The sequence below is a fragment of the Condylura cristata genome, unplaced genomic scaffold (assembly GCF_000260355.1).
Source record: "Condylura cristata isolate star-nosed mole 26May11 unplaced genomic scaffold, ConCri1.0 scaffold00003, whole genome shotgun sequence".
Taxonomy (NCBI): Eukaryota; Metazoa; Chordata; class Mammalia; order Eulipotyphla; family Talpidae; genus Condylura; species Condylura cristata.
Genome location: NW_004567104.1, coordinates 42,126,640 through 42,138,149, shown reverse-complemented (window position 1 = coordinate 42,138,149; position 11,510 = coordinate 42,126,640). Strand labels below are relative to the sequence as shown.

The 11,510-nt window shown below is 38.6% G+C and overlaps 1 protein-coding gene across 1 annotated transcript in view; it reads right to left on the bottom strand.

Moving 5' to 3' along the window:
- Positions 1-11,510, bottom strand: part of MORC1 (MORC family CW-type zinc finger 1) — a 193,226-nt gene that overhangs the window by 84,055 nt on the left and 97,661 nt on the right. The window contains exons 16-17 of the mRNA XM_004675468.1: positions 10,691-10,834; positions 8,381-8,535 (exon numbers count right to left, since the gene is read on the bottom strand). Of these exons, the coding sequence (XP_004675525.1) occupies positions 8,381-8,535; positions 10,691-10,834 (299 nt within the window). The remainder of the gene's footprint in view (positions 1-8,380; positions 8,536-10,690; positions 10,835-11,510) is intronic.

The following is an 11,510-nucleotide window of genomic DNA, read 5'->3' as shown; positions in this document are numbered from 1 at the left end:
AAAAAAAAAAGTTTAGCATATGTACGGATGTGGCATAATGCCCTTTTAGAAAATTATTTGTGGTTTCAAAGACTCTAACTCAGACCCTGAAGTCCCCTAGGGTTTCCTGACTTGCAGTTCAAACCACTTTAGTGTGCACTGAGCTGGAGACTGAAGCGGGAGGGACAGAAGTTTCATGACAAGAAACTTTCAAAAACAAAACCAAGGGAAGTGAAGTTCTTCCTAGTCTTTCGGTAGGAAAAGGTAACTTTAGCTTTCTCTTTTTAGATTACATTATTGTTTAGTCACTGTCATTGCTTATTTCACAATCCCATTTGTCCAATTCTCTCTAAACTGTGGAAATCAGTATCAGATATAATAGTCTAATCTAAAGCATAGTAACAAAGAGGTCTGTATTCTCATGGGCAATAGCCAAGTCAATTACCTACTCTTCCTAATACCTCAGCTAGTAGATAATCCATCTCTCCACCTGGACTCTCCTTTCTTTACACAGGCAATGATGATACACAAAGCCTGTTTATTGCCTTAATATTCTTAAAACTTTTAAGATTCAAATGTATTTTGTTAGCAAAACTTATGTTTAATTCTGACTGCATTGTTTTAAATTCAGAGCTATTAAATAACTTCTTCTTTACTATAGTACCCACAAGCAGACTAATGAACACTGTCTGTAGATCTTGCTCCTAGTGAAGCAGGAAGTTTCCCAGGTCTGCTTAGATTCTGCTACTTTCCCAGACCTGCTGCTTGGGGGAGTCTGTTGCTTAGATTCTGCCTCTTGCTGAAGCAGAAAGTTCCTGCAGTGTGCTGCTGGCCCACAGTAGTAGCTACGGCTACCTTGACCACCTTCTGGAACAATAAAGAATGCTTAGGCTGTGACGGCTGGAAGGACACGGTTGCTCATGCAAATTGTATTAAACCCTCACCCTCCCTGTAGTTCGGGGCTCAGCCTTTTGGGACTGACCCCACTGAGCCCACCAGTATGACAAGTAAACCTCTCTCTTTCCACCTCTCTGAGTGCTGTCTGATTTCTCTGGGAAAATGCCGTAATATTAGTAATGCTGGAAAAAATAAAATTTTTAAGAATCAACGTGTATTTAATTCTAGGTGAAGAAAAAGCTACCAGGATTCTTAGTAGGTATTTGGGAGTATAGGTGAAATCCTCTGAGAGATTTTAGAAAAAACTTCATTGTAGATGTAAAAAAGAAAGTCATTATCATAATAATAATAATGCAAGTGCAGTCAAAAAGGAAGGAAGCATAAGTACTGTCAATGGTGGTAATTTCAATTACCAGGTGAGAACAGTGAAAATGAATAAAATCTAAGACTTTTTGAAAAACAGGAATCAATCTAATGAACTCCTGAACCATCCTGCAATTCGCTGGAAGCTAGCATAAAATAATGATGCTAAGCAGAGTACATATTTATGCCTTATAAGTCAGTAAGGTAAAATGTCTGTATCATTTTTAATGTTTTGATTTTATCTATAATTTCTCTTACCTCTAGGCTTAATCTAATGCAAATTTTTAGCAGTGTAGGGTTTTACTGTTGTTTCTGTCAAATAGTAAAATTTACCAAACTAATGTAGGTAATAAAGTAGGAGATGAAAAAAAGCTTTTCTTCATGGCAGCATTAGAGCTAACAGATGATGAGAATGTGATAGAGTTAGAGCAGAAGGTCTTAGAACTTTGAAGGGATCTAAAACATTGACTATTAATTGCTAAAACCATTTCATTAAAGGGGAGAGAATTGGAAAAAATGTGGCTTCCAATCAAAGGACACATTACCAATTATGAAGAATCTTGAAAAATAAAAACAACAAACAAAAAAAATCTGAATTTGGCTATTCTATGAGGTTCTATCAATTTGCAGAATAACTAACTGGAAGAAGCTATCAAACAATACCCAATACTACAGTGAGGAAATTTTGGGCTATATGGAAACTATAAAAGAATGAGCCCGGATTTTCCCACTAATAAGCCACAAGTTAAAACAAAAGAAGGAGAAATATGGGGTTAAGAGAAAGGACCGTGGGCCCTCCCTGGTGGCACAGTGGGTTAAAGCACAGCACTAAGAAGCTAAAGCCCCTTCATCATGAGTTCAATCCCCCGCCCCAGAAATGATCCACGTAGTGCGGCAGACCTCTCCTGACCCGCCCGCTGCTCCCCTCAGCAGTGTACTTCGTCAATCTGCCTGTTCTGCTCCCTACTCTGTCTCTGGTGAATCCTCTCACCCTCCACATCTCTGGCCTGTACCCCAGTTCTGTATGAATAAATAAAAAGAGAGAGAGAGAGAAAGAGAAAGGACTGTGAATTATGAGGAAATTCCCTGAAATGTAAACAACGGACTGTTTTACAGTATTTAGAAAGTATGGACAGTTTCTACACACATTTATATTAAGTTCATGTTTTAAACAGATCTCTCTTTTGGCAATGCATATCAACTACATTACAGTACCTGCAACCTTCATGATCCAACTGCAGGCAAGTAGACAAGAATATGGATAAAATCAGTTTGCCCACCTAAGTGACCATTGATGAGGTTGGATAGTGGGTTTACAGACCTCATTCTAATACTCTCTTAATTCTGTTCAATTTTACAATATCCCATATATTAGTTTGCTAGGGCTGCTACAACAAAATACCAGAGTCTGGGAACCTTAAAAAATAGAAATTTAAAACAGGGGAGGGAGGAGTGAAAAAAAAAATAGAAATTCATTTCCTCACAGTCTGGAGGCTGGACGGCCCAGTGCATGGCACCCACTAGATCTGACATCTACTGAAGCTCCTCTCCTTGGTTGGCAGGTGACCAACCTGCTGTGCCCTCAAATGGCCATTTCTCTGGCCACATTCAGTTCTGGTGTCTCTCTCATGTGTATCCAGGTTGCCTCATAGAAGGACCCTGGATTAGGGTCACGTAAGGTCTTTATGTTCACTTAATAACCTCTTCAAAGTCCCTAGCTCCTAATAGAGTCACATTCTAGGGTACTGGGGAATAGGATGACAATCTATGAACTCAGGGGAAATACAATTCAGTCAATAACACCATAATAAATTACTTTCAAATAAAACAAAATGTAATACTGAAGTCACAGTATTTCAGAAATAGAATACGCCAAATTTATAACTTCAAAAGCAAAATAAGATGTGAATTGTTTCTCGACCTACATCCTTGAATAAACTCATTTCACAGATTCATCTTTTAATATTTAAAAAGGCCTCCTCACTGTGGATCCCTGGCAGAAATTAATCATGAGGAAAACAGAACTTGTTGTAAGCACCTAGCCAAGCTACTAACGTGTAATGGTTCCATGAGTCATAATTCAAAATCTAATTTGCCAGGTGATTGGGGCCATTGGGACAGAAGTAAGTAGCGAGGGTGGAGTCATGAGTAAGGAGGCCAGCCAGCAAGCTCAATCTCTCAGTCTCACTAAACTGTAACATAATAAGGAAGGGTTGACAGCCTGCAAGCCAGAGGTGGCTCTCACCAGACACTGACCACACTAGCACCTTGATCTTGGTCTCCAAATATACAAGAAATAAATTGACAGTGATCGCAAACAAACAATTTATGAAATGCTATTTTTTTCTACTAGCAGACCAAGTCAGGCCAAAAAAGTTATGTAATTTTTAAAGAAACTGTGCATCTAACACGCAATATCACTCACTTTCAAAGTTACACACAAACATACACTGATAGGTAACAACATAATTAGAAAGACTGTAATTGGTTAATTGTTTATCAGTGTCCCAGTTATACCTCAGTGGAGGTCATTAATGGAGAGTGAAAAACATGTTTCCTGGTCCTGTGGAACAGGGTTTTAATGAAATCATAAAAATCATTGGTCAAACTTAACATATTTAGAGAAAGCACATTAGTTCAGAGTCAACATTTAGATTTGCAAAAGGTCCTGAGAACCTGCAAGAATAGACCTAATAAAGTGATAAAATTCCTTTTAAAAGGAATAAATGTATGACTTTACACTAGAGTCCAAAAGTACTTAGTGGGGGAGGAAAAAAAAAAACTTGCGAGATATGTCTTAAAAAGAACAAAGGAAAAAAGAATAAAATACTTTTATTAAAAATTTTAACTGGCAGGCCCTCCCTGGTGGGCCTAACAACGGGTTAAGACACAGCACTGCAAGCTGGCGACAGTTGTTTAAGTGTGAGTTTGATTCCCAGCCCCTGAGGTGACCCACATGGCACATCAGACCTCTCCTGACCCACCTGCTGCTCCCCTCAGCATTGTACCTCATCAATCTGCCTGTTCTGCTCCCCTCTCTCTCTCTGGTGAACCCTCTCATTGCCCCTGCACCTCTGACTTGTATCCCAGTTCTGTATGCATAAATAAATAAATCTTTAAAAATTGTTTAATTGGCAATGAAGACACTGAATGTCCATAATATGTTACTAAGAGTTAACATGTTTAGCTGCATCAGTAGAGATGATGGTCTCATTTTATTCAAAGCCATTTAGGTATCATCTAGAATTTTGCTTTTAGGTGATATATAAAAGTATAATATTAAAATGGTGGATCTCTTTAAGGCTCTGTCAAATAAAGAATAGCAACAGAACTTGGACATATTAGCATGTAACAAAATTGGACAGACAAAAAGCTTCAAATATCTTCAAATACCTGGGAGACTGTCATTTAGAAAGGCTCTAAGTCTGTCCTTCCTGGCCCCAAGAGGGAAGAATGAAGTTGGCCTGGTTAACTACTCCTCATCCTTTAGGAAATATCACTTCCTCAGAGGCCTTCTCTGGCCTCTGGATTGTGAGTTCCTGATCACTGTTTTTTTACAGGACCCATTCTCTGTCATGCGCCATCCCTATTTCTACTGTGAAGTTAAGTTAGCCCTGCTAGCTTATGAATCCAGAGGCAGTGGACAGTGTCTGACTTGGTAGTGCTATACCAGTCTGTGCCTAGCACAGAGGAATAAATCTAAAAACACATGAAAAATAGAATTGACTTTAATATAAAAAAACATGCTGTGATAATTGTGCAGAGAATTGCTGGTTACCTCCAAAAAGTAACAGTTTTTGTGTTTTCTCTTGAAAGGCCCTTGCTCTTGTTAAAGTGGCACTCTACTTGTCTGGAGCAGAGGTGGTGAGAAGAGGGTATTTTGAACCTCTTTGCAAACGTGAGGCCCTGTGATTTGAGTTCTGCTAGGAAAGATTATGCTTATTACATCACAGATTTCATTTTAGCACATCAGCTGTATTCTGATCCATTTTGGGAGAGTTTAGCAATAAATTGCTACGTAATTGCTTCTGTTCAAACCCAAATTTCATTTGATGTTTCTATTTTTTCCCTCTCCTTCCCCTTTTCTAAACAGCTGATGATTAATACTTCTATTTTATTGTAAGGATGCAGAAAACATGGCAGCAGACAGTGAGGTAAAGTAAGGCGCAGAGCACGAAAAATGTTTCAGAGATTCTTAGCATCAACTGTGCCAAAAGTAAATGCAGATTTGATAAATGACACCAAGTCATTACCTCCCCATTTCCCTTTCTGCTGATACCATTTTTATAAGGGCCCAATTTTCCACAGAAACAGATCAGATTTATAGCAAACACAAAGATTGCATCTTTTATTTATAAGGCAAAGAACTTCTGCCCAAATTCTTTTCATTAAAATTTTGTGTCTTGTAACAAGGCTTTCAGAGTATTGGTTGAGCCAGCATAACTCTGGTTATTCCTGAATTAATAAGCAAAGACCTTAAAGGCCAATCGCAGAACAGATCTTGAGATTACTAATTCTGACCCTGATTACTTGTTTCAGTTTGATAATGAAGGTCTGGTATGAAGTTGTGAGATGCTGACAGAGACGTATGCCTATCTTCACTCTTTTGTCTTCCTTCTAAAGAAACATCGTTTGTGAGAGTAATCTCTATCCCGAAATCAACTCAGAGACAATGATGGAACTAGGAATGTTATTAATCAGTAATAATTAAAATACAAATAAAACCACTGATTTTTAGCCTTACTAAATCCATTGAGAAGGTTCTACAAAAATTAAGTTGCAGGCCCTCCCTGGTGGCGCAGCAGGTTAAAGCACAACACTTAGAAGCTAAAGCCACTTCAGCATGAGTTCAATCCCTGCTGCAGAGGTGACCCACATGGTGCAGCAGACCTCTCCTGGCCTGCCCACTGCTCCCCTCAGCAGTGTACTTCCTCCATTTGCCTGTTCTGCTCCCCACTCTGTCTCTGGAGAATCCTCTTACTGTCCCTGCACCTCTGGCCTGTACCCCAGTTCTGTATACATAAATAAGTAAATTAAAAAAAAAAAAAACTAAGTTGCTAGTACAGGGGTAGGGAAGTACAGAGTGTGGCGTGCTGGCAAGCAAAACCCTTGTGTTGAGGACATCCATGCCAGGAGGGCACCGACATACAGGCAGAAGGAACTTAGAGAGCTCCCCCAACCCAGGAGGACAGAGTAAGACTCTCTTAAGTTTGGACTGGATGGCAATCATTCCTATCACCTCTACACCTAATACATTACTCTTTGTGAGGATTTAATTCTTTATTCTCAGGACAAACAAAATGAGGGGATTATCAAAAGAAAAAAAGAGTGAATGGGCAAGTACCTAATTTCCAACTGCCTGACATTCTACTTTTGTACTATGTCATGCTAAGATTTAAAGATCAGGGAGTAGATGCTAGATTTATATAATATGCTCAATATGTTCCTGTTTTATAAAGCTTTAAGAAAACCCTACCAATAAACAAGTCATTCCCGTATTTAGTGTGACTCTGAACATGTCTCTGAGCGGGGAGATGGGGGGATGTGAAAAATTTATGTCGATGCTAAGCAAAAATTACAAGAATGGACTCTTCAGAGTAGTGCTGCTCGAACTATACTGAACACACAGGCCACCTGAAAATATTGCTAGTCTGGTAGTCTTGGGGGTGAGGGGGCTGAGAGTCTGAATTTCTAAGAAGCTACAGATGCTGCTGGCTCTCTTAACATTTTGGTTTTAGATCTTGGTATGACAAGGCAGCTTTGGCAGGAAAGTGCCCTCAACTTCATCCCCACTTCTGTTTTTTTCACCTGAGTTCCTGTACTCTTTCCCTTTTTAGTGATACAAAAAAATTTTATACCAACACAGTGGGTATCAAGGAAAAGAAAATATTCTGAAATTGCAACTTCAAGTGGAGCAATGATGAGATTAAGTTTTCTCAAGGTAGAGAGATAATTTTTGTTATGCATGAATCACACATACTTGATGCAAATCTCTAAACAAATACACAGTGGCCCATCTATTCCTATGTCTGCAAAATTTAAAGGCAGTGTATTTAATATTGCACAGCACACCACCTAATTGTTCAGGTTATCTCTGGAGAGTGAAGTGATTTGATAACTGAAATTTCCTAGTAACTGGCTTATTTTGTTAAGTTCTCATCATATTTATTTTAGTGATTTTTTAAAAACAAGATCTTTCTGGAATTAGTATCTATAAGACTAACCAGATATTAAAAACAAGGATTAACATATCTGCAATATCAGGGTCAACAATGATGATTCTGGGTCCACATGGGCCCCTGAGTTCCTACACAATAAAGTCTACACACAGTGGACACTTAGAAGGTCGTTAGCAAGTTTCCTAGCCTGTTTGGAGCAAATGTTCGTCTATTTCCTCCATGGTCAAGCTGCCACTTCCCACTGCTTTCTGACTGGTAGCCCCTTAGCTTACAGAATTTCTACTCCACAGCTTTATTTTTCACGTAATATTCTCTGAAAGATTCTGATTGCCTCCTTTCTCATTCCTTTTACTTTTTAATTGAGGAAACAATGGTTTACAACATCGTATATGATACAGAAGGGTCACACCCTACAGGTGTTGCTACCACACCAAACCCACCACCAAGATACCCACAGTCCTCCACCATAGTTCCCTGTGCCACATTCTCACTTCCCTTTCCCTCTTCTTCCGTCCCCTCTGGTAGCCTCAATTCTACAGTCAGAATTCAGCATTTGCTACTGGTTTGGTTTTTATCTGACCCTTTGTTTTGTTATTCCATATTCCACATATAATAAAAACCATCCCACATTTGTCTTTCTCCTTTTGACTGTTTTCACTTAGCATAATCCCTTCCAGTTCCATTCATGCTGTTGCAAAGTGTAAAAAGTTTTTATCTTTTTTTATTGCTAAATAAGCATTCCATTGCACATATATCCCACATCTCCTTAATCCACTCATGTATCTTTTGACACTTAGAGGTTGTTTCCATAGCTTGGCTATTATAAATTGTTTTTAATTCAGAGGCTTTTTCAGGGCTTTGGGTTATTGGTTACCTAAATCAGTGCAATCATTACAACTTAAAGACATCACACAAGTTGATCTCCCATTAAACATCTCTTATTATGACTAGTAGATACTCACTTATCCCAGTGTCCTTGCAGTACTGGACCAAATACTGCCCCATGACTTTTAGTAGATGACTATACTCTTGCACATTGAGAAATTCCTGCTTATTATGGGATGGTTTCATGACCTCCAAAGGTATATTGACAATTCCAACCACACCAGCACCGAGCCTAGGGGGATAAATACATACATAATATTTGTAAAATTTAGTTAAGGAAAAGCAAAACTAAATATTCTCTGGCCTTTTGATAGCATTTTAAAAGCTACAAAGTCATTCATGTCAAAGTTTGAAAGCTACCTTATAATCATATTTTATTACAAAAAATGTATGATGATCCCAGGTGATATTGGTTCCATAATACAATTCACTTTAATACCTTATTACTGAATTAATATGACTCTCCAAGCCTGTCATCTTACATGGGGAGTCAGAATGAGTGGGAGAGGAGGCCTTTTAGCATTAAAGGTATTACTAATGACACCCTGCAAAATAACTGACATAATCCTCTTAATGAACTGGCTAGAGAGTCCCTTCTTCATCCGGACTTGTGAGGATTTCTCCTCATCACTGCAGAGATCAGTGGGGTGCTCAGTGACTTCTATTAAGGATGGGCTGGATTAACCAATAAGCCATTAGTTTGCTAGCCTAATGGCTAGTAACTCAATTTTCCCACACATTCTTTTGCAACTCATGAGGTCCACAGCTGGAATATTCTGCTTAATGACATAGCCTGCCTTGGAAAAGAGCATCCCAGAATCTATGAGTTTAGGGGCCACCTCGCTTGGTATGGTACACGGATCAAGCCTTCCTGGCTGAAGTTCCCAGCCTAAGAGTCTTTTCATTTTTTTCTTCAGGGGTACACTATCTAAACTAGTCATCCTATGACTCTACACTGGACATCATTTCCTCCAGGAAGTCTGATGTAACATCACCCAGTTTGGTTTATCGGCCTTCTAGAATAAATATACCTGATGCTTGCCTTTAATACATATTCATTCACTCAATTTATTCACTCATCAAGCTTATACCTGGCTCTATTCCAGTAATTAGGAATAGAGTAATGAACATGAAAGATAAAAGTCTACCTTTTATCCTTCTATTGAAGAGTGACAGGCATCAAGGGGGATTTCAAATGGTAGGAAATTGTATGAAGAAAACAGCAGGCTCTATAATATGTGATGTGTGGGGGTTGCTGTCAGGGGCTAATTTTATTTAGTCCAGAAAGACCTTCCTGTGAGGGGGAATTTGGACGCTTGAGTGACATGCCAAGAACTCAGTACTAAGATCTCAGGACAGAAGGGTCAAGGCATAGGGAATGGCATAGGCGATGGCTATTGCCAAAGCCCTAAGACAAGAATAGGCTCAGGATGTCTGAGGAGCAGGAAACCTGCTGGTATGAGGACAACAGTGAGAGGGTAGGGGCGACGCAAGCCTGGAACTGATCAGGTCACTGGACGGCTGTGCTAACCAATCATAGCCTAAGGACTGGTTTCAAAAAAAAAAAAAAAAGTAAATAAATAAACTAATTTATGTTTTAAAAGATCATTCTTACTGTTTTAAATTATATTATATATGTGCCTGACCCTTTCACTGAACTCTATGTTCGTTAGCAAAGAGCGGTAGAGTTCTTGCCCATCTTATCTCAGAGCTAGTACAGTGCCTGATATATGATATAGTAATAAAGTACTTGCTGAATGAACAAATGAATGAATGGATAATTCCTTAAGCACAAGGAAACAAGAAATATTGCCCTGACTCAATCCACTGATCATGGTTATCCTGGCTAACTGGGCTTCGCCATGGTCCCTCTTCAGGAATCTACTGAATTCATGAAAGCAGTGTGTGGCACTTCAGACCGGGGGAAGCACCAGACTGTATTAATCTGGAATCCAAAGTGGCTAGAGTTTAATAATATGGAGTCATGTGGGTAACTGGCAACAACTCATACATGTTAACAGAGCTGCTTTACAAAACTAAGACATTTTCTTTTCTAAAATTTCTTTAATATGCTCGTATTGCTTTTAAATTGGTAAAATATTAATTAACCTGAATAGATGGTGCAAGGAATGGAAAAACATCAAAGTGCTCAGGAAATGCACTGAAAAACTTCCCCAAACTATGTTTTCTTTCTCCTCAGAGAAGGCATGCAACTCTAGTAATATTACAAATTAGGCAGATTAATGCCAGCACATTGATGCGAAGGGTGAAAGGAGGCTCTGACACCTGCTCCCATCATGATTAATCACTCATCTAACTCCACAGACAGAAGCTTACTGCAGCCTCCCTCTTCCTGAATGTGCCTCTGAAAACAAGAACATACTTACAAGGACTTCAGCTTCAACTGTGGTCCCACTTTCTCATGCATTTTGATCAAGCGGTTATTACTGTAAATGAACATCCCAGCTTGGCTTTGGTTTTCTATGTTCACTCCAAAGAACAGGGAGATGGTCCTTGCTTTTTTAAGTTCTCTGGTGATGTATTTGGAAAAGTTTTTAAAAAAGGTCCCAATAATTAAACCAGAATTAAACACCAAATGAAATATATATATAAAATATTCAGGCAGTTTGGAACACTTAGTGGGTATACTTAATATCTCTATATAACTAAGTGTTTTGCATAAATATAGTGACCAGTAACTGGCCATTTGCCCAACTGTGCCAGTCAAACATAAGCATCCTGAGATTCAAAAACAATTTAAATTTTGAGGGACTAGAAAATGCCAGATTCTGCTTTGCTCTTACTATATCTTTTGTGAATTTTCTGTCAAAAGTATAAAAATAGAAAATTAGATAGTAAAAATGATTTTAAAAAATTATAACAGATGGTTGTTTGGAGTTTTAAAATGTTCTTGGACATAAGAACCAGTAAAACTGGCTTCAATGACAAGATTATCTTTGTACTAATAACCACGTGATTGTGGATAAGTCATGGGAATAATTCCTATAGGGCTATTCAGGATGCCATGAAGACTAAAAGAGACAATGTCAACTAGAATCCTGGAAATGATTAGCTGTTATTTTCCTGACCCAACCAAGATTGGTTCAAGAATAGTTTTCCCTTACCAAACATCCTGCAGTTTCCTTCATTTCACAAAACAAGTTATTCTTATTAAACACATGATCATGTGCTTTTATAACAGCAAAT